The following is a 23,924-nucleotide window of genomic DNA, read 5'->3' as shown; positions in this document are numbered from 1 at the left end:
CTGCAGAGGTCGTCGGTCGCTAGGCTTACACACTACTTAAACTAACTTACGGTAGGGACAACACACACACACACACACACACACACACACACACACACACACACACACACACACACACACACACACACACGTCCGAGGGAGTACTTGAACCTCCAACGGGGCGGGGTGGGGGGGAGACCCGCGCGAACTGTGGCAGGGCGCCCAGACCGTCAAGCTATATGGCCCGGCGCAGAGGGAGGGAGTGTCGTGGTGGTGGTCCCCTTCTGTCTTGCGATACTCTTAGCTTCATTTGTTTTGTTGCTCCTACTTGTGGACTATCGAATCGCCATGGATTTGTTGTGCCAGGTGCACCTTTACCTGGCAGGAATGTTTTCTACAGGCAATCAGGATGCAAGGCCGCAAAGTTTGTAATTTTCTGGGTTCTTCTGCCATCTTCGCGACTCTTCGTTTTTATGTTACTTTATTCCCTAAAAGATTGTTGAGAAATTTGGAATTTTATTTATCCAAGAATATAAACGTTTTCACGACTCTCTTCTTTTAGTGGAGGGAGGGATGACTAGCGACCAGCCGTAGCACCCTTTATCCGCTATATTTTAGGTAGAACCTTCTAAAGGAGTACTTATTGACGATGATATTCACACTGGAAAAACACAATCTGTAGTTTCGTAAACACCTCACTTTAGGCCATGATAATCCAGGAGAGAAACAAATAAAGTTATTCTGTCATATTGACATAACTCAAGCAGTAGTTGGAATAAAGATGGGCCCTATTGACACCAGAGCAGCGCCTTTCTCTCTGTAGCGTGTAGCGGGCATCTGTTTTATGATTTGTCTCTCCATGTGTAAGAGTCTCTTCATATTGGCGTACTGCGTTCTGTACTGTCTGTGCTATATTTTTCGGGGGGAGCGAGCAGTAGCTGTAGCTGTGTATGCATACCGTTGTGAATTTCACTGCCTCTTTCATAATCATTCAAAGCGCCTGGCGTTCCAAAAGACCAGAGTCCAGCATGATCAGGTCTGCAGAATCCCCGCAATGTGTTTATAGTACTCCACATTTCATTTCTGGAGAAATTATAAACCCACGTGCAAAAATATTTGCCTTGTTTCTTGTTGCAAACCTTACTTATGCGACAGTCTCTTATAATAGCAGCATCTCACTGTGTTACAAAGTAAATATGTTAGGTATATTTTCCAAGTGCTTCTGTGGCTATGTGCACGGTATTTACATAGAAGTCTATTTTTCCTTTTTATTGTGACAGATAAACTTAGTTCCATGTTGTAAGTTTCCAGCCAAATATACTGATACACATATACATATTGATAGTATCACCTCTTAAGAATCTTTGTATGCACCAGGAAAACTTGGCAAGCAGATATGAAACTGCATTAATGCCATACTGCTCTAATATTTGACACCAGAACTATACGTGCATGCACGCTGCCAAACACAACATGTTTTGTTGTTAAGAAACTGGACAAGAACGTAGTGTGTACCTAATTAGTGTTGCGTTATTGTTGTCGTGGTCTTCAGTCCGAAGAGTGATTCGATATAGCTCTCCATGCATTTTAACACTAGAGCGGCGGAAGGGGTCAAAATGACCCCTGTCATACGTTTTTCGTTCATTGTTATATCCAATTTATTTACTTCCTTAATGAAATTATATGACTTCTAATTTTTCTCCTCTTTCTGAAGATGTTCTAGTATTTACAAAATATTTTAATTTTCTTCGCCATTTCATTCAGTATGCCTAGAACGGCGGAAGGGGTCAATTTGACCCCTTTGTAATTTATCTTCTGAATATAAGTAAATTATCCGACAATACAGTGGCAACAGCGAGCAGTAACGCAGAGCAGTTGCTCCTCATTGTTGCAACTTGGCACGTGTACATTCCAGTCCGCCACTGCTTATGTTGTCACTGAGGCAGTCTTTGTCCGCGGAACACGTTTTCGAACATGTATCGTCAGCATGGACTTTCTGATGAAGAAGTTTTATATCTCTTAGAGAATTCCGAAGTTGAATTGGAAATTGACTTCACTGATGAAGATGATGATTATGTACCTGAGACAAGTGAAGATGAAGACATTGTGAACGATGGGCGATTAGTGGAGGTGGCTTCAGATGCTGATATACGTCAGTCATCACCTCTTTCAACCCAGCAGGTACAGTTGGAAGTGTCTAAAAAGATGATTGCAAGGTATGGAATGGTGTGGGAGATTGGAAATTATTCATCTTCTGGAAGGCGGTCAGCTGTGAATGTTCTGAAGGAGAGAGGAGGTCCCACTGCTTATGCTTGCCAACGAGTAGACAGGTCTGTCATCAGTGCCTTCCGTCTTATTTTTGATGAAACACTGCTATGTCTCATGAAGAAATACGCGGAATCAAATCCTCGAAAAGTACTAAAAAACAATGACTGGGCTGTGTCACTCGAGGAACTGGAGAAACTGATAGCCATCATGTATGTTCGAGGTCTGTTGTGCACAAAAGGTATGTCTATGGATTATCTCTGGTCGCACTCGTGGGGGCCTGCTTTTATCAAGGATATTATGCCAAGTGACAGATTTCAGAAGCTTCTCCGATTTCTCTGTTTGGTGAAAAATCAAACCGTTCTGAATGCCTGTCAGCCAACAAATTCGCTCAAGTATCTGAAATTTGGGGAAAGTTCATTGAAAACCATTTGCACTTACCACTCTGGACAAATATAACCATTGCCTAGCAGCTGTTACCAAGCAAAGCAAGATGCGGGTTGATTCAGTTCATGTCCAACAAACCAGACAAATATGGTCTCAAATTCTGGTTGGCTGTTGATGTAACTACGAAGTATATATGTAATATATATGTAATGCTTTCCCATACCTCGGCATAGAGGACACACACGGAGAGAAACAAACACTTGGAGAGTATGTCGTTCTGTGTCTCATGGAGCCATTTGTAAATCAAGGAAGAAATGTGACCACAGACAACTTCTTTACGTCTCTTCAACTTGCTAAAAAGCTCGAAAAGAAAACTTCAGTAGTCGGTGCAATGAACAAGATCTGCCGTGAAATCCCCAATGAAGTAAGGAAGCTGAATGCTGAAATATGCTCCACCACAATACTCGATAATAGTGGCAACACAGACTGCAACTTACAGTACACCAAAGAAAGAAGAATAAAAATGTCTTTCTTCTGAGTACGCTGCATGCTGAAGTAGCAATAAGCAAGGAAGGAAAGAGAAAACCTGAAACCGGAACATTCCACAAAGCAACAAAGTACGGGGTTGATCAAATGACCCGTAAATGTACTATGAAGGTTGCATGTAAGAGATGGCCAATGCATGTCTTCTACAACATAGTGGACATGGCGGCAATAAATTTATGGGTCATCTACAACATTGTAACGAACAAGAAAATGGAAAGGAAGTAGTTCATACTTCAACTGGCAAATGAACTCAAGGGAACGAAAGAGCAAGAATATCAGGCAGAGGAAGACAGTATGGGACTGAAATTACCTAGAAAGCGGAGGAAATGTCAAATCAGCCTCTGTAAAGACAACAAGACCAGCGAAAACTGTGTAAAGTGCCACAAAGCCGTGTGCGAAAAATGTGCTTGTAAAACAGAAATCACCTGTGCTAAGTGCGTCTAGCAGCTTCAGATGACTTAAGTGGAAAGTAACACAGAACTGTTCGTACAACACATGTGAGAGTAAAATGAAACAAATATACTAAATGTGTCTAGAAGGTTGTATGAATAGCTAATAAAAAAATTGTATAATACATTGTTGTTCAAATAAATTAGTAATTATTATTTATAATTGTAAATACTTGTTGAGATTACTAGAAATAAAGTATGGATTAACATACACTAAAAAATTACTTGTATAAGTCAAATATGAAAATAATTTATGTGGGGTCAAAATTACCGTTCTAGTGTTAAACGTGCCCATTGTATTCAAGCCTTGATGTCTGTCTAGAATTCCTCCGCCTGCCCCCCCCCCCCCTTTCCTACACACACACACACACACACACACACACACACACACACACACACACACACACACACACTCTTTCTTACAATTCCATATTCAGATTCCTTCTCTTAGTCAATCCATATTCAGATTCCTTCTCTTAGTCAAGTTATGCTGCCATAATTTCTTTTTTTCCCCAGTTCGATTCAGTACCTTCTCACATATTATTCCACCTACCCATCTAATCTTCAGTATTCTTCTACAGTACATTATTTCAGACTCTTCAGTTCTGAACTCCTTATTGTCTAAGTTTCACTCCCAAACAATCTACACTATAGACAAATACTTCCACAAAGAGTTCCGGACACTTAGTTTATATTAGAGTAGGATAGCGCGCGCTGCTTCACTCGCGTAGACTGTCCTTTTAAGTGAAGTTTTATGTTCACAAAATAAAACACCTTCTGAGCTTTTCACGCTGATTAAGGCAATAGACGCATAGTCTTTTCAGAACGTATTTCCGGCCAAAAAGCGATTCTGTTGGCTTCAGTCCAGTCCAAAGTTTTTGTTAATCAGGCCTTTTGTGTTCTCAGGGAGATATTTCCATAGCAACTTTTATCCCATAACATGTATTTCTCAATTCTAACTGAGAAGTGAAATACCAGTTTTCATAAATTTACCTTCAAATATTTTTAATGTAACGAAATGTTTTCTTAAAAATTTTGATCCCCTGTTGTACCTGTTAGGGGTAGAATTTCCAGAAACACTGAAACACGTATTGATTTTTTAAACGGAAAAGTCAAATATCAATTGCCATAGATGTAGCCTTAAATATCCTGTAGTTCTTCAGTAATTATTTACTTTCAAAAAAGCCTTTACCCACTGTTTTATCCCCTTAGTGGGTGAGTTTCCGAAAAATACTAAAACATATTTTTTATTTTCTGACTGAGAAACCAAATACCAGTTTTGTAGTTCTAGCTTCAAAAAAGCCCTTGATAGCGACATACTTTCAAAAAGCCTTTCATCTCCTATTTCACCTCCTTAGGAGTGGAATTTCGGACAGTCTCCTCATAAACGATGGGTACAGTATAAGACCAACACCCTCTCCAATCTTCAATTTTCCATCCTTAGCGATGTTGCCTGGGTGATGATGAGTCAGTCCGTCAGGACATTGCCTTTTATATACAGAGATTTTTAACAAATTTCTGTTTTTCAGAACTGCTTTCTTTGCTGCTGTCAGCCTGCATTTTATATTCTTTCTACTTCGGCCATCACCTGTTACAGCAAAACTCATCTACTTATTTTAATGTCACATTTCCGTATCTAATTTCCTCAGCATCACTTGATTTATTTAGATAACATTCCATTACCCTTGTTTTTCTTTTGCTGATTTTCATCTTCTTCTAATTATTTTTCAAGTCAGTATCCGCTGCATTCAGCTGCTCTTTGAAGTCCTTGGCTGTCTCTGACAGAATTACAATGTCATTGGCAAACCTCAATATTTTTATTTCTTGTCCCTGAACTCTATTTCCCTTTCCAAAGTTCTCCCCGTACACTGGGAATTCTTTGAGCTACAAACCACTCCAAACCATGAAAGACACCTTCATTCGCTTACAGTGCCTATGGAAAGAGGTGGTATTCTGCTGGCTACAACCCCATATAGCAACGATGAGGTGGTGGTGGGGAGAGGGGGGGCGGGTGCAGCAGTTACGGATGCGTGCACTCTACGACGTAAAGTCCCCGAGCCCACAGTGATCTTACTGTGTAGATAGTGGCTGGCAGTGAGGAACACGAGACTGCAGTTTGCGAAGCCAGCAACCCACGTGTGGCTCTACTGTTCCTGGACACTGGGCTGTGGTACAAAGCTCATACCGTGACGCCACTTATTTCGACATCTGACACTCCAATCCAAAGGCTTGAGGTTCACTCTGGATTTGATATAAGGATTTTTGTCTGCCTCCTTTCTTTCATCTTTGTCAGTGAACTGTTTACCTGAAAAATGCCGAGTGGCACTTTGGTTGGATTCGATTTATACTGTAGATTCAGCCATAACCGCCTGGACAAGTCAGTTCAGAGGTCAGAAGGAGGCAAGGGCATACTACCTCTAATAGGACCGTATCCTTTCTGTTCTGTAGTTGTCTTTGTTTTAATATCAGCGATTGTGGTGCTAAAGGTTTCGTGGGTATGCCTCCCAATTTGGAATTTATTTTGAGGGATTTTGGGAGACAGCTCCAGTATTCTCCTTGCAGCCAGTAGGAACCAACAACAGCCATTGCAGAACATAGGGTATGTATAGTGAAGCACCGAGGTGTTAATGACAGCTTTACCTTAAGTTGCACTTTCTAACAAGAGGACAGTCTGTTATTTGAGTGGGGATTTCGTAAGCGTAGCATTGGTAACCAGACAAACCTCCGCTGGGCAGTGTAGTTTTAACGTGTTTTTTTTCTGTTGGAACACGTGTTCATTTTTAAACTTCAGTATGAGACGAGCATTGGAGTTACGTGAGCAGTAATTAATATAAAATGTGGTAATATGTATATGGCCACATCGGTCGCAGGTTCGAATTCTGCCTCGGGCATGGATGTGTGTGATGTCCTTAAGTTAGTTAGGTTTAAGTAGTTCTAAGGGACTGATAACCTCAGATGTTAAGTCCCATAGTGCTCAGAGCCATTTGAGCCAATACGTATATGGGAAGTAAAGTGCCTGATGAGGCGAAAGCAGATTAATTAATATATTTCAAGAGATTGTGATAGATCATTCAACGGAGTATCGCTGTATGTACACAGAGCCAAATAATTAAGGGTAAGAATAGCGTGCAGTAGCAAGAAGTGATAAGTGCCCGTATATCAAGTTTAAAATAATTCCCAGGGATTGAATGGTTCATAGGCTATCTGATCCAAAGTGTTCACACATCGCCATGTAATGCGGAATTGACCGCTAGATGTCACTTGAGGCGGGGAATATTGTGTTGTCAGTAGAGAAGCAGTAGTCAGTCAGGAGAGCTCAGTGACTGCGAACGTGGACCAGTTATTGGGTGTTACCATCGGGGTCCTCCGTTCTAAAGCTGCCCATGTCGACTGATGGTGGTGTGAATGAGAAGTGGATACGCACAGGGACAAACTTAGCTAACTAAAGATCAGGCAGACCTCTTATACTGACGAACAGAGAATATGGAGCATTGTGAAGAGTGGTTGTAAAAAATCGCATGCAATCTGCGGAAGGGATCACTCCTGAATTCATAAGGAGTTAAAGAGAGTGGTCGAGCAGCTATTCATAAGCCACACCTTTCTGTAATCGGTGCTAAGTGACACTTGCAAAGAACGATGGCACTGGAAACGAGTGATTTGGAGTGATGACACTACACCCTGTGGCAATCTGATGGAAGGGTTTGGATTTTGCGATTGCCTGGAGAACGTCATCTGTCATCGCGTGTGGTGCCAACAGTAAAGCACAGAGGAAGTGGTGTTATGGTATTAGGGCTTTTATCGTGGTTAGAGAGTGGTTACGTTATTGTGCTTCATAAAGTGCTAAATGCGGAAGAATATGAACACATTTTATAGCATTCTATACTGCCTAAAGTACAGGAACAGTTGGGAGACTATGACTGATTTCATCAGTATGACAATGCACACTGTCATAAAGCAGCGCCTTTGGAAACTTGTGGTAAGTTCCTATGGGACCAAACTGCTGAGGTGATGGGTCCCTAGGCTTACACACTACTTAATCTAACTTGAACTAACTTACGCTAAGGACAGAAAACACACACACACACACACTCTGATGCCCGAGGGAGGACTCGAACCTCTGAGGAGGAGGGGGGGTGGGGGGCGAGCCGCGCCTACCGTGATGACAAGGTGCTTTAGACGGCGCGGGTACCCTGCAGTGGCTTTGAGGAAATTGTTTGCTGCCTAGAACATTCCTGAAATGGACTAGCCTACCCTGAGTCCTGACATGAACCCTTTGGGATGAAGTAGAGCGTCAGCATCGCTGCTGACCCCAGCATCCAACATTTTTGGTTTCGGCTCTAGAAGAATGGGTCGCTGTTCGTCCACAGACATTTCATTGAAAGTGTCTCGAGGCGAATTCAAGCCGACCTAAAGGCAAAGACTGTAGTCACGTGCATACTTTTGATCAGATGGTGTATTTACGTTATGCTACAGAGTAAACTGGATTGTATAAACAATTCTCTGTGTACTTGTCACGTTAATTCTCGATGAAAATATGAGATACCGAGTATAACGATCATTGTCCGGCATTTCATGGCATTGGGTATCAGTGAGATTGTGTTACTGTTTCTAGTCAGTTCCTTTCTTGCAATGGGCTACGTGATAGATGTACTGGCAGAAGTGAAGTTGTGAGGGCGGGTCGTGAGTTGCACCTAGATTGCTCAGTTGAGTTAGCACATTCTTGTGAAAGGCAAAGATCCTGATCTGAGACACAGTTGTTAAATGGCAGGAAGTCTCAGTGGTGGTTAATGTGGAAAGCTTCAATCTTCATCGAGAATTAACGAGATAAGTGCACCGAGAACAGTTGATGTAACGGATTCGTTGCAAAATACTTTACGATTATCATAAACAAACAACTATAAAGATCATTTGGAAATAATCCAGGAAAACAGAGCTGAGAGTGAAAGTTGTGTTGCAATAACAGTGGAAAGTTTGAATGCGAACTTGAACATTATGGTTGAGATTTCATATTTGTTAAATAAAGCGACCTTATTTTTCACACTTGACTTGTTATGAATTATACGATATAGCTGGCTGTTCCAGCTCGCGTGGTGGTGGGGAGCCTTGCGTCCACTGCACAGGCGGTCAAGTTTGCTCTGAAGACCGACAGTCAGGCGCGTGGAATATGGCCGCCCGGCGGGTAGCCACTGCTCGCTGCGCCTGCCCGCGAGCGAGCTGAGCGGCAGCAGCTGCAAGAACTTTAGTCATGCTACAGCAGCTGATGATTTGAATTAATGCGACTGATGGTCAAAATGCATTTAAATCGAAATAGCGCTATGGGAGGGGCACTAGTCTCACTGTCATAGCTGCTTTTGTTTACCCGTTTGTAGACTCTACCCTCCAAACACTTATCCCCGTGGTGCACCCTTTTCACTGCAGTGTATAGCTTTTAACAGTCGCTTCTTTGATTTTTTTGAGTCAGTCATTAGGCTGAAAATGCATGCCGGGCAGAATAGGGAGTGCACTGCAGTGGATTGCGTGCATTTGCAGGTTCACGACTGATTGAAAACGCCAAAGAAGCGACAGCTGTCCGCGGCAGTGGACACGGCACATCATAGGATTAAAGTGCAGTTGACAAGCGCGAGGTGTAGGAGAAGAGGGAAGGCGAAGGACGGCAGCGCGCCTCGCCTCAAGTTACCTTCATGAGCTTGGCCATCTTGTCGACCTCCTTCTGCAGCAGGCGGTACTTGTGGCGCTCCTGGCGCAGCGCCTTCTGCTCGCGCCGCAGCTGTTCGCGCAGCGCCTTGCGCTCGTTCCTGGCGGCCGCCTCCTTGTCCTTGTAGCTCTTCAGCTTCGTCGCCAGCAGCCTCAGCTCGCGCGCCTGCCGCTTCTCCTTCAGCGCCGCCGCGTTCTCCTCGTTCTCCTCCTCCTGCACCGCCAGTGTCAACACTGCTCTGAGAACTGCCCGCCGCAATTACGTCGCGTAGTCGCAAGTAAAGTTTTAACGGTCACCTCGGAAAATAAGCACGCTGCTACAGGAACCACAACAAAGTGGCGAAGCGTCGTGCGGTGATTTGTTTGCGGCAGCAGCAGAAGTGGGGGCATGTACCAGAAACCAAACAAAAACTTTATTTTCTTGAGGTGATAATTAAAACTTCGTGACTACACCTCGTACACACAGATAAATAACACATTACACAACAAAGATCTCAACTACTGCGAGGAACTCCTGTACAAAATAGAAGTGTGCTACAAAAAAATGGAAGGAACATAGCACGTCTCGTCGACAGCGTGGTTAATGGAGACGGAGTGCAAGCTCGGATTGTTTCGAGTATGAGGAAGCAAATCGGTCGCGCCCTTTCAAAGGAACCATCCCGGCATTTGCCTTAAGCACTTTAAGAAAATCACGGAACACGTAAATCTGAATGACCGGACGGGGATTTGAACTGTCATCCTCCCGAATGCTTGTCCTGTGTGTTAACCGCTGCACAATCTCCCTCGGTCTGTGCCACAAAGAAACATTTCAATTTCACCTTATCTTGCGCTCTCAGATTTTCACCTTTTCCGCACCCTATCGAGCAGCATCGTTTCTGGATGAAAGTGCGCTCCGAACATGGCTTGGTAAGTTCTTCGCCACAGAACCACATGATTTTTACAGTCGCAGAGTCGAAAAGTTATCTCTGCATTGGAAGACTGTAAAATAGTGAAGGAGACTATATTATTGATGACTAAAGTATCTGTCACGCGTATCTGTTGTGTATTAAACGTATGGAAAAATGCTATGAACTCGTGCACCAATCCAATATCAAGTACAAAGGAAGGATCCTACAGTTTAGAAAATTATCGCTTTGGGCATTTGAAACAAATATGTAGAAGACATGCGCAGATGAAAAAGCATTTTCCTGGCTAAAGATGTCTGAGGCAGCAAACATTCTTATTGGACTAAGAAGCAAATATTTCAAAGCGTATACTACATGGATCCCAGAAATACATGAGCGTAGGACACGGGCAGTATGAGCTCAAGAGCAGATGGGGGGAGGGGACTATAATATGGAGTGAATACTTAAGGGGAGTTAAAAAGGTATTGTGCATATAAAATGTATATTTATATTTTTATGGAAAATTGTTATACAGAGTTTTCTCTTTCATTTGAAGTATGTTTCGTTGATTTGGATAACTGTAAGTATTTTTATTTTGAAATGATTTACATCACAAATAATTTCTATAGGTTCTATGTGCACTTGTTCAGTTACAATGAGATACCTATGGAAATATGTGCTCTACAGCGCGGTGATTTATAGCAAACATCCTGCCGCATAGGTTTGTTTCTTTGGTTTATGTGATATCACTTCCTGTTTGTGGTATAATACATGATGTCACCCACATTTTGTAAGGCACATTGCGCCTTTCACTCTGTATATTCAGACTTGTTGTTCATTGAGTTTAGTTCCTCTTTTTAATATCACCACACGAGAGGACTTACTCAAGAAGAGAAGAAATAAGGGAAGTAGATTCTATAGAACATGTCCTGTTGGGAAGCTTACATCCAGAGAATGCACTGAACAAAGTTGTAATAAACCAACTGCTTCTTCCAAGAAGCAGGTCGTGGACAAAAGTGGAACCAGTGCCAGTGATATCAGTTTAATATTAGGTTTAAGTGTACTAAAAAATGTTTAACCAGATTGCGTGCTGTAATTTGTGTGGTGGACAAATAATAGTTTCTGAAAATGTCTTTAAAGGAAACTTCAGTTCTTAGTTTGGAAACTCTTGTTGCAGTATTGTCGAAAAAATGCACAAAAGTGAGTAAGAAAATGAAAAGAACAAATTGCATGAACGCAACTGTCAGAAAACATTTGAGGGATCCAGTGGAGACACGGAAAGTGCCTCCATTGTGAAGTTGTTTCAGCGCTCTCAAGAACAACGTGGGGTTCCCTGTGCTCAAATCTTTGCTGCTGGTGATTACCGTTCATTCAAATCAATAATTGACAGCTGGCCCTATGGTGACCTAGCACCACAGAAGTTAGAAAGTGTCTATCATGTCCAGAAATGAATGGGTACCCGACTGTGTAAAATCAGGCAGAAAGTTTCCAGCAAAAACCTTGAAGATGGCACTGACAAACCAATCCGTCAGCAAAGTGAATACTGTGACCAAGCCATTAGAATGAATACAAACAACGTGGGGAAGCAATGAGAAAAGCATTATGGGCTACGTTTGTCAACAAGACGTCATGTAATGAGAAGCCACAACACAGTTTGTGTTCAAGTGAAGGATGTAAACACCGCAAAGCCGAGGCAGCAGGAACCGAATATACCCACAGAAACACCATTCCTGGAGCTGCTGGACAGTAATAAAGCCAGTATATGGAGATGTAGCACATCCACATCTTCTGAAGAAATGCCTCACAGGAAAAACTCAAAATGTAAATGAGTTTTTGACAATCTTGTATGGACCAGGGTGCCAAAAAACGCATGCATTTGTGGGCTCGAAAACACTGAAGAATGGGGTCAATGATACTGGGATCATCATCGATGGAAATGCAGGCAGGATTAAGGTTCTCAAGCAATTTGCAGTTATATCTGGCCATAATACAGAATCAGTACAACAAGAACTGGACAAACAGCAAGCTTCCAAGTCAGAAGTTGTGGTCACAAATGTAACAGAAGCTCAGATGGAGACAGAGATTGCATTTCGTTGATCCTGAAGAACATGAAGTTTACAAAGCTGGAGAGTTTTAGGCTCTCTCTTCATTCAATAGTGACTTTTCCTTTACTTCACAACTCTTTTTGCAAATGTTTCCCATTATTTCAGAAACTACTTAAGCTAAAACTGAAATTTTTGTCTCTTATGGACAGCGGTATTATGTTTATATGAATGTACAATGATAGAGAGAGAACTCGTAGTTTTGGCATCAATACTTTTTTAAAATAATTACAAAAAAATTAAAGATTTTCATTAAAAATTCATATGTTGATTCCAAAAGAAGTTATATACACTCCTGGAAATTGAAATAAGAACACCGTGAATTCATTGTCCCAGGAAGGGGAAACTTTGTCACATTCCTGGGGTCAGATACATCACATGATCACACTGACAGAACCACAGGCACATAGACACAGGCAACAGAGCATGCACAATGTCGGCACTAGTACAGTGTATATCCACCTTTCGCAGCAATGCAGGCTGCTATTCTCCCATGGAGACGATCGTAGAGATGCTGGATGTAGTCCTGTGGAACGGCTTGCCATGCCATTTCCACCTGGCGCCTCAGTTGGACCAGCGTTCGTGCTGGACGTGCAGACCGCGTGAGACGACGCTTCATCCAGTCCCAAACATGCTCAATGGGGGACAGATCCGGAGATCTTGCTGGCCAGGGTAGTTGACTTACACCTTCTAGAGTACGTTGGGTGGAACGGGATACATGCGGACGTGCATTGTCCTGTTGGAACAGCAAGTTCCCTTGCCGGTCTAGGAATGGTAGAACGATGGGTTCGATGACGGTTTGGATGTACCGTGCACTATTCAGTGTCCCCTCGACGATCACCAGTGGTGTACGGCCAGTGTAGGAGATCGCTCCCCACACCATGATGCCGGGTGTTGGCCCTGTGTGCCTCGGTCGTATGCAGTCCTGATTGTGGCGCTCACCTGCACGGCGCCAAACACGCATACGACCATCATTGGCACCAAGGCAGAAGCGACTCTCATCGCTGAAGACGACACGTCTCCATTCGTCCCTCCATTCACGCCTGTCGCGACACCACTGGAGGCGGACTGCACGATGTTGGGGCGTGAGCGGAAGACGGCCTAACGGTGTGCGGGACCGTAGCCCAGCTTCATGGAGACGGTTGCGAATGGTCCTCGCCGATACCCCAGGAGCAACAGTGTCCCTAATTTGCTGGGAAGTGGCGGTGCGGTCCCCTACGGCACTGCGTAGGATCCTACGGTCTTGGCGTGCATCCGTGCGTCGCTGCGGTCCGGTCCCAGGTAGACGGGCACGTGCACCTTCCGCCGACCACTGGCGACAACATCGATGTACTGTGGAGACCTCATGCCCCACGTGTTGAGCAATGCGGCGGTACGTCCACCCGGCCTCCCGCATGCCCACTATACGCCCTCGCTCAAAGTCCGTCAACTGCACATACGGTTCACGTCCACGCTGTCGCGGCATGCTACCAGTGTTAAAGACTGCGATGGAGCTCCGTATGCCACGGCAAACTGGCTGACACTGACGGCGGCGGTGCACAAATGCTGCGCAGCTAGCGCCATTCGACGGCCAACACCGCGGTTCCTGGTGTGTCCGCTGTGCCGTGCGTGTGATCATTGCTTGTACAGCCCTCTCGCAGTGTCCGGAGCAAGTATGGTGGGTCTGACACACCGGTGTCAATGTGTTCTTTTTTCCATTTCCAGGAGTGTATTTGACAGTTGATCAGGCAATGTATATGATATGACTCTATATTTTGGCAAAGTTTCTTTTTATTACTGTGGATAGTTCCTGAGAAAACGGCGTATAAATACGTTAAATTTAACATTATCAGCGTAGGGAATTGATACCCCACTTAAGATGAGGAAGAAAAGGATAGCTTGATAAACTTCATAGTGAACGGAACGTATTTCTGTGGAGATAAGTACGTATGTGGAAAAAGAAAATTTTTAAAAAAATTCAATTCAACTCGTTAGTAGAGATATTATAGAGTAATATTCCGGCGAAAGTAGGGAGAGTAGCCAAACGTCGACGAGTTTATGCGGCTGGAAACTCAAAACTTTGCACTGTTTAGAAACTTGACTGCAGCTACTACAGTGGCAGGCAGAATTTTTATCGCACCTCTGAGGACTCCGTTTCCGTCTCGGTCTCCTCCGTGTACTCCGACTCCTCGTCTTCTTCGCCGGGCCTCTGGTTGTTGGTCACAGCGGCTCCCACCTTCTTGGCGGACGGCTGCTTGGACAGCACGAGTCCCGGGTTATCCTGAAAGCACATGCACGCACATATATCGCCGTCATCCGGGAGAGCCGTCAGCAACCCTGCAACCCCTCTCGCCGGAGGTGCAGCGCGCACACACAGTATAAAGAAATGGTGGTGGCGATTTTCATTGTTGGTGGTGGTCTTTTTTTTCTTTCATTTGCTTTCTGTCTTTCCTTTGTGGCTCATACTTACTTACCTCCTGTCTGTAGCGTATGCGCATGGGCGCCTGATATACTCACATTCTGCGTATAAACTGCAGCTTCTCTGTAAACAAACAATCACTCTACAGTAATATCATAACAGAAACCTTTTTGCGATGGCAACGAGCTGTAGCTGTGTTTACAGTGTTATAGCTTCTCGACGATTTTGGTTAATACATATTCAGCAACAAAACACTACTTACAGGACATAACTAACTGAAACGTACAAATGAGGACTGGGCAGTCACTAACTGGAGGTTTATTTTTTGTAAATTTAAAATATTTCTTCTTTGGATTTATGATGTTTGACCGTGCAGAACAGTGGTTACATTGAGCCCTGTTGCACTTCGGACTCTACTGACCTCCGCTGGTATTCCGAATCGAGAAAGAGTTTGATGTGTGTTTTTGCGGTTCGCGTGTGCTAATATTAAAGTTTATAATTCGTGTTACAAGCTTCAATAAAAATATAGAACTTGTATATAAAGTGCTGCATTGAGATTTGTCTAAACTATATTTTTTTGTCGGTCTACCGTACACACTATCCTTGCATTCTGTACTGAGTGTTCCAGGAAGGAACGAATAAAAGTTGGATGTGAGTGTGCTCCCATTTCGGAGAGAAACATCAGATAAACTTATATTCTATGATCTGTGATTTTCAAGAGGCAGCTATATGAAAATGTCAGCAATTAATATGCCGTAAGTAATAAAAAAAGTCCTTTTTGGTGTATATACATTTTGTGATCCTGATTAGATCTGCTGTCTACATTCTTTTTTGATGTGAACACAAGCGTGTAAAAACTGAGCAAGAATTCCTATCTGGTTTGAAAATGTTTGCCATTAGATGTCGGGCTTCAACCGATCCCATAATCAGTAATATGAAGAAGAACAGTGTAATGATGTTGGTGACGACGCAACGACCTATCTAGAAACCAGGATAAGGCTTCATTGAGATCTGTTCTGTTGCTTTATGGAAAATGAGAAAGTGTTACGTTTAGCCATTGTTACCAAAGATGGTCCGCCAAGTTACCCTGTCAACAAGCACTGAAGCGTAAGTTCAAGAGGAATTGCGAAGGGAATTGGACTAGAAATGGGCCACTGAAAGTAATATAATATGAGTTCGATATTTGTGCGTCAAAATAACTGACGATGGCTGAAGTAGGGAGGATATGAAAAGCAGACTGGCAATAACAAGAAGACCATTTTGAAAAGGAGAAATATATTAACATCGAATATAAATTATAAGTGTTAGGAAGGCAATTTTAAAGATGTTTGTGTGGAGTATAGTCTTGTACAGACCTGAAAAGTGGACGATAAGCAACGCAGGCAAGAAATCAGTAGAAGCCTTTGAAAGGTGGTGCTACAGAATAATGGTGAAGTTTAGCTGCGTAGATCGGACAACTAATGAGGAGGCACGGCATTAAATTGTTGTAAATGACATGCATGGCACAGCATGACTAAAAAATGTGATCGGTTGATAGGACACAGCCGGGGCATCAACGTGTTGTCGATTTGGTAATGAAGGGAAGAGTGGGGAATGAAAATTGTGGAGAAAGGCGAAGTCTTGACGACTGTAACCAAACTCAAGTGGAAAATCTATCATAAATCAAACACTGAGTGGCATTATGGCACTGAGAAATGTATTTTGAGTTGTGCCGTAGCTCTACTTTCCTATTGTAAAACAAATACGTATGACTCCCGTTAAAGCATTCGTGTGGCACACCTCCATTGGAGCCTCAAGTCCCTGCAAAAGTCATAGGAGAAAGTGCTAGGTCAGTATCTGCACGAGAGGTGTTTAATACTGCCGATCGTATTCTTTTTAATTAACGGTGGGCTGTAATAAAAAAATGTGAAATATTTCAAAATACAGGAGCAAGTAAGGAGACTCATTCCGGTAGGCGGCGTGTTGTGAGGTATTCGCCCGCGGTCGTCACCGTCCAAGCACGAGTGATACGACCTGCAGGGGAGAGGTTCGCAGCCGCAGCTACAGCTAGTCTTACCGTGCACTAGCGCGCTCTCTACTTGCGGGAGTTCTAGGGTGGGGCCCCGGCCCCGGGGCTGGGCTGCGGCTGCGCTACCTTCAGCGCGGCCAGCTTCTTCTCGAGCGCCTGGTTCTTGCGCTGCAGGTCGTCCACCTCTGCCCGCGTCATGTCCAGTTGGCCCGCCGTGTCGTGGTACTTCTTCTCCAGCTCCTCCGTCGCCTTCTGCGCCTCGCGCATCTGCTCCCGCAGTTTCTTGATCTCCTGCAACAAATTGTCACCGTCAGAAACATTACTGAATTCTAAACTGTCCACTAGGGCCGCTAGGCGTGGATGGTATTTGCATGTTATTTTACTGTTTTCCGACCAAGAATATGGGGCAATCAAATAAAACGAGGCATATGGGGTAAAAGTAAGCGCGCTTGTTATAATTTCACAAGTAATCAACACACGACGGTCAGTGCCGTCATGGGAAAATGTTTGCGGTTGCCTACAGAACTGTGACTTTAGCCAGATGCGCACCTTTTCATACGATTCATACGAAGCAAATCAACGACCACGAACGTCTTACTTCAGGACTCCAATAATATGGAAATCGCGTAGGCGCGCTCATGTTATCAAGGCTGTTTCAACTATGCTGCAAAACTTTCGCTGCCAAGCCGTTACACGTCGTTCTTACAATCCCGATCTCTCTCCATGTGATTTCCATATTTCTGGTGCGCTGAAGAAAGACAATCGCTGCCGTCGATTTGCTTAAGACGAAGAGGTACACGCCTGGGTACAAACATGGTTCCGTAGGAAACTGCAAACATTTTTCCATGAAGGCACTGACCGTCTTGTCTCACAGCGGATAAATGTATTAACATTCATGGCGGTTACGTTTGAAATAATAAACGGTTCAGTTACTTTTTTCCATCCATATGTCTCGTTTTCATTTGACTGCCCCTTATGGATGACGTTTATATAAAAATTAGAGAGAACTTCGTAGAAAACAGAAACACACATGTAAATATTAAGAGCTCAGATGACAAGCCCATACTAAGCAAAGAATTGAAAGCTGAAGCTGGAAGGAATGTACAGAAGTGCTGTACAAGGGATTCAAATGGCTCTGAGCACTATGGGACTCAACTGCTGAGGTCATTAGTCCCCTAGAACTTAGAACTAGTTAAACCTAACTAACCTAAGGACATCACAAACATCCATGCCCGAGGCAGGATTCGAACCTGCGACCGTAGCGGTCTTGCGGTTCCAGACTGCAGCGCCTTTAACCGCACGGCCACTTCGGCCGGCGTGTACAAGGTAAACGAAGCCAATATTCAGAGCGTTGGGAGACGCAACCATCACAAAACAGTTCCACCAAAGATGTATGAGACAGGCGGAATATCTTCAGATTTCAGGAATAAAAATGTAAGAATTCCAGTTCCAAAGAACTGGATGTTGAAAGGTGTGAACATTGCTGAACCATCAGCATTCATGATTACAAAATTGTGATACGAATTCTTTACAGAAGAATGGAAAAACTGATAAAAGACGACCTCGGGGAAGATCAGTTTGGGTTTTTGAGAAATGTAGAAAAGGGCAAGGACATACTGGTTCCACACCTTACCTTAGAAGATAAGCCGAAGTGAAGAAGAAAGGCAAACTTATGTTTTAGCATTTGCAGATATAGAGAGAGTTTTTAGTGTTGACTGGAATGCACTCTTTGAAATTCTGGAGGTAGCAGGGAGAAAATATAGGGGGCGAAAGGCTATCTACAACTTGTACACACAATAGACTGTAGTTACAAGAATCGAGAGAGACATGGAAAGGGAAGTAGTAGTTGAGAAGGAAGTGAGTCAGGGTTATAGTTTATCCCCAGTGTTATTCAGTCTGTACATTAGGCAAACAGTAAAGGAAATTAGAGAGAAAAATGAGACGGAACTAAAGTTCAGAGAAAGAAAATGAAAATTATGACGTCTGTTGATGGCATTGTAATTTTGTTGAAGATGACAAAGGACTTGCAAGAGAAAGTAAAGAGAGTGAATAGTGTCTTGAAGAAAAGGTGAGTACCGACAGAAGTAAAACAAGGATAACGGATAATCGAATTAAATCAGGCGATGCTGGGGGAATTCAGATAGGATATGAGACTCTAAAAATAGATGAGTTGTACTATTTGGGCAGCATGACCGTTGATAATGGCTAAAGTAGAAAGGATATAAAATGCAGACGGACAATAGGAACAGCATTTCTGGAGAAGAGGAACTTTTTCTGAAGATATTCCTCTGAATGAAGTGTAGCCCTGTATGTAAAAACATAAACGATAAAGAGTTCAGATAAGAAGAGAATGTAAGGCTTTGAAAAGAGGTGATACGGAAGAATTCTAAAGATCGATCAGAGGGACATGTCGGATGACTAAGACGCACTGAATAGAACTGGGAAGGAAAGGAATTTACGGCACAACTCGACTAAAAGAAGGATTTTGGTTATAAGACGTGCCCTGAGGCATCGAGGAAACATCAATTTGGCAATGAAAGAGAGTGTGGGATTTAAAAACTGTGGAGAGAGACCAAAGCTTGATTACAATACAATGAGTAGGTTCAGACGGATATAGGAGGACGCAGGAGTTATGCGGCTTGCACAGGGCAGAGTGGCAGCAGCAGTTTCTTACCTGTTGCTCCTCCGAGCGCTTGGCCGCCGGAGTCTGCCCGCCCGCCTGCGTCTGCGCCCGCAGCTTCTCCACTTCCGCCTCCAAGTCCAGCACGCGTGCCTGCGGCAGGAGTTGTTTGAATTCGTCGGGCTCCACGGTACCAGACACCATGGAAGAAAGCACCAACCCAGATGTATCATAATAGCGAAAACTGGTACAGATGAAGGTATACTATAATAGGGGCGAAAACGGTCGGGAAAAAAAGGTATGCAATCCAGCCGTTTGCGAGATAATTGCGTATTTGTGGTTACGTTTTTTCCGAACGTACTTCTGATCAGAAGGCGATTCTGGTAACTGGAATCATAGGTTTGTGTTAATCATGCCTCTTGTGTTCTCGTCGTCAGAAACTTTCATCCCTTAACAGGTATTTATATATAACCGAGAACTGAAATACCAGTTTTCATAGATTTAGCTTTAAATTTTTTTAAAGTAACCAAAAAATACCAGTTTTCAAAGATTTTGCTTTAAAAATGCGTTCACATTAAATATTTTAATACAACATTTCACTCCCTACTTCGATCTCTTTTGTATTTTGTTATTCTAATAGAGAACCCACATACAAATTTTCATAGATTTAGCATCAAAAATGCTTTCATTATTGAACGTTTCCATAAAAACTGTCATTCCCTATTTCGCTACTATAGGGGTTGAATTTCCAAAAGCCATGAAACATATTTCAACCGACAAGCCAAATTCAAGTTTTCATAGATTTAGCTTTAAAAATACTTACATAATGAAATATTTTCGTAAAATATTTTATCCCGTATCTTAACCCATTAGGGGTTGAATTAAAAAAAAACCAGAAACACGATTTTTTTTTTCATTTGTAACCGAGAAGTCAAATACCATTTATCATGTATGTAGCTTTAAAAATACTTTAGTAGTTTTTTAATGATTTATTTTAAAAAAGAGCTTCCCACAGTTTCATTCCCATAGCGTTTAAATTTTCAAAAATGCTGAAACACCTCATTTTCATCTCCGATTGGTAAAGCGAATACAGTTTTCGTTGGTTTAACTTAAAAATTGCTTTAATAGCAACATATTTTAAAAAATAAAAATAAAAAAGCTTTTATCCCCTATTTCTCCCTCTTGAAATGTAAACTTTTCCATTACCCCATTTTAGAAATATGACCAAGTATTTTATCTCAGAGAGCTATAAGCGATATTTGGCAACCTAAACTTGCTGTTCTGAAACATGCAATATTATTTAATGTAGACAGATAGTAACAGTTAAAAATTAACAGCGAACGGTCGGGAGAGTCCTCCCAGAAACGAGTGCTTTTCTTTAGAGATTACATGCACTGCTTGTGGGTGTGAAAGACGCGCGCGTGTCATATTGTTTTTGGCAGGGCCGCGCGTGACACGGACAGCTGACAAAGCTGTTGAAGTAACGACCGCACTCCTGCGTTTGGTAACCTGTCACTTGGCAGCGCAGTCGCGGCCCGTGGGCGAGTCTTACTGGAGCGGCGAAAATAACCGGCCGCTCTGCTGAAACGGTGCGGGGCGGTAGAACGGCGTTCGCCGTTCGTTCCCCCAGAGCTGAGACAAAAATGTCTTGCGTCCTTGTTTAGATGTATACGGAGCAGTTCAGATCACGCAATAAATTGGCGGATTTGGTTGTAAAAGAGCAAAATGGTCTAAGGTAACAAGGGCAAATTCTGAAGCAATGGGTTTTACTGAGGTCTAAGGCAATCACGTGATCCAAATACTCCAAGGATATATAAAGAAGCCTAAAGTTGCAATTTTTTGGAGCTCCCTAGAGAAGCATCGAAAATTTAAGCTTAGTTTGATATTGTGGTCTCGCAATGTGCTCATTAAGAATTCGGTTTGGATGCATTTTTCGAAAATGAACTTTAGCTCATGGCTGTGAATATCCTGTATTACTGATTCTTAAGCTTGCTTCCACTGTAATAAGGTGATTTTCCTAATCTGTATCTGTTTTATAGTTTAAAAACAAATATGCATGCTCAGAGTAAAACATCAACAATTCTTTTTATTCGAAGTTAAGCTGTTAGAATATGCAATGAGCTTCTATTCTTTTGACTAATGTTCTACTGCATATAACCATGGACGAAAATAACCTGCTTGGTGCTGTAAGTCGTACTTTTCTTTTCTTTTTTTCTTTCTTTAAGGCTTTGTCCAGACCTAACTCCTACATTCTTCCATCCTAGGAAAACGCGTGCTCAATTAAAGACTGCACATGTTCATTGGTTGGAATCGTTTTGGTGACTACAGTAAACTGTTGATGATTTATTTGTGCAATTGTGGAAGAGAATTTCCTTGTTATTTGACTGTTTCGTCGTATTTATCCTGGTGGTGCGAAGAATTTACGTACATTTCAGGGAAATAAAAACTACAAACTTAAAAGCACTCGATGCATACAGGTGTACGAGGAATCGTAGTCAAGATCGCCTTCCACAGTTACTGAAGCTAATCAGATTGATCACCCTACTACGGTAAACGTGTTTGTTGAGTCGTCTGTGTCACTTTATAGAGTACCAGCGATCTAAGAAGTGTAGAGTTTTTCCCTTTATTTCCAGTTATCAGTGATGGATGCATTCTATATTGTATGCTGTTGTTTGACGTCACAGTGCTGGCTTGCGTTTTACTTCTTCAGGTCTGAATATAGTTACTGCAGGCTGACACGACCATCGCTTGGGAAGAAAGAAGAAAGTTCGCGGAAGTGCAGGTTATAATTGCTGCACAAGCCGTTTCAATTTATTTCTAAATCTCGGTCAGTATAGCACAGTTGTTGTGGTGAAGAATATCCTTTGCGGTTCTTCATAGAATCCCTGGCAAGTTATATTTGATGGGCGTGAGAGAAATTTAATTGTGTCCCTTAATTTACTCCAGTAATCTTGTTCGTTTCGGTAGTAGTATGATGGTAAGCGGTTCTTTTGGTTGTAAAATTCCCCATTCCCATGTAATGTTCACATAAAAAACACACAGTTCTTGTTAATTCGCACACGAATTAGTATCGTTCGAGAAAGCGTGTTTTAAGTTATCTCCTTCGAGGGTGGCTGCGCTACCTGAGGAGTCATTGAATGAAATTTTCTACCATCTGGTCTAATTTCCTCTTCCCCCGCCCCTCCCCCCTGCGATATCGGGTCTAGAACACACTCGCGCGTATGGCTTCCCTGTCGTAAGAGGCGACTATAAGGAGTCTTATACCTAGTCAAGTTTCTATGTTGATGACTCAGCTATTTTAAGGACAGTCGTCAGTTTTAGCTCATTTCACACCCTCTTCCTTAACCTTTTTGTGTTAATTACTTATGGTCCCGCCGTAGGGTTTGACCTCCTCTCTAAATTTAACAGATACTGGGCCGTTTGGAAAAGAAAGCCTTACTTGGTGTATAATATTTCCGTTGTGCGCTGTGCGAATCTTTGTTTTCACTGGAAACCCAGCATCATAGCCAATCTGTTGTGTGTGTGTGCGTGTGTGTGGGGGGGGGGGGGGGGGGGAAGACGTCGGGACTCGTACACCACACGGTTGTAGCCCGCTGACACCCCAGATATAGCTCTGCTTTAGTCTGAGCCGTAAATTCCCCATGTATGCGGCGGAGATGGCACCTGTCAAATCTTGGACTCCGGGCAGCGGCTGCTGTGCTAGGTAGCCTCTGCCGTAGGAGAGCTCAGATCGCAGGGAGTGGCATCGGAGCGAGAGATCCGCAATGAAACGGATCAAACTCGCTCATACCAGTGGTCGCGCCAACATGGCCGTCTGAGCAGTTGGAAAGCAAAATTTTAATACAGATACGTACCCAGTTCTTGGCATGCTTCAGAACTGACTGAGAATCTTCAGCAACAACAAAGGCACTATTCTCCGTTGAGAATATTAAATATAGGTTCGGGAAAGTTGCTGCAATAGAGAAAATGAGAAAAGGATTTTTGTTCGTCAAGATTTTGAATCCTAACCAATAACAGGCATTTCACATCTACAAGAAGGTCGGAGATACAGCAATTACCATCTATTTTCATAACAAACTCAACAGGATTCATTGTCTTATCTTCCACACGGATCTGACACTACACAAACAGACGAAGAACTGCGCACTAATTAGAGTGGTGTGCATTCAGAGAGGACCTGAGGATTATAGAGTGGGCCCTGGAGCCTTCATTCTGCCTTTCAGTGGAAATCTTTTACCTGAGAATATTAAGATCATGGTTCATAGGTGTGATGCCAAATCGTATTTTTCTCCTCCTGAGAGATGTTTCAGGTGCCACAGGCTTGGACACATGGACTAATGAGGCTACTTGTGGGACGTGTGGAAGAACAATGCATGAGGGCAGATATTGTGTAAACAACCCCCTACAAATGTAAACCGCCCAGTACACTACCCGCCAGTCGTGTGAAGTTAGCACCCCTTTTTCGAGAAATATACATTTTTTTCACAGTTCTTGATAGATGTAGCATAGTTCTAGAGTTCTTTGTACAAAATTTCAATAGTTCTGCAGAATTTAGCGACGAAAACAACAATACTCGAAAAAATTTTCGTATC

At 42.9% G+C, this 23,924-nt stretch overlaps 2 protein-coding genes across 11 annotated transcripts in view; one reads left to right on the top strand and one right to left on the bottom strand.

Moving 5' to 3' along the window:
- The window catches only part of LOC126419883 (trichoplein keratin filament-binding protein), a 791,911-nt gene that overhangs the window by 37,073 nt on the left and 730,914 nt on the right, over positions 1–23,924 (top strand). The window lies entirely within an intron of this gene.
- LOC126419882 (protein piccolo-like) overlaps positions 1–23,924 on the bottom strand; it is a 225,270-nt gene that overhangs the window by 4,050 nt on the left and 197,296 nt on the right. For all 4 annotated transcript variants that reach the window (XM_050087135.1, XM_050087133.1, XM_050087134.1 and 1 more), the window contains 4 exons: positions 19,387–19,485; positions 16,839–17,003; positions 14,426–14,566; positions 9,304–9,534 (listed from right to left, as the gene is read on the bottom strand). In XM_050087135.1, the coding sequence (XP_049943092.1) occupies positions 9,304–9,534; positions 14,426–14,566; positions 16,839–17,003; positions 19,387–19,485 (636 nt within the window). The remainder of the gene's footprint in view (positions 1–9,303; positions 9,535–14,425; positions 14,567–16,838; positions 17,004–19,386; positions 19,486–23,924) is intronic.

This window comes from Schistocerca serialis, chromosome 9, assembly GCF_023864345.2.
Source record: "Schistocerca serialis cubense isolate TAMUIC-IGC-003099 chromosome 9, iqSchSeri2.2, whole genome shotgun sequence".
NCBI classification, from domain to species: Eukaryota; Metazoa; Arthropoda; class Insecta; order Orthoptera; family Acrididae; genus Schistocerca; species Schistocerca serialis.
Note: the sequence above shows the minus strand (reverse complement) of the source record. Positions and strands in the feature narration are given on the sequence as shown.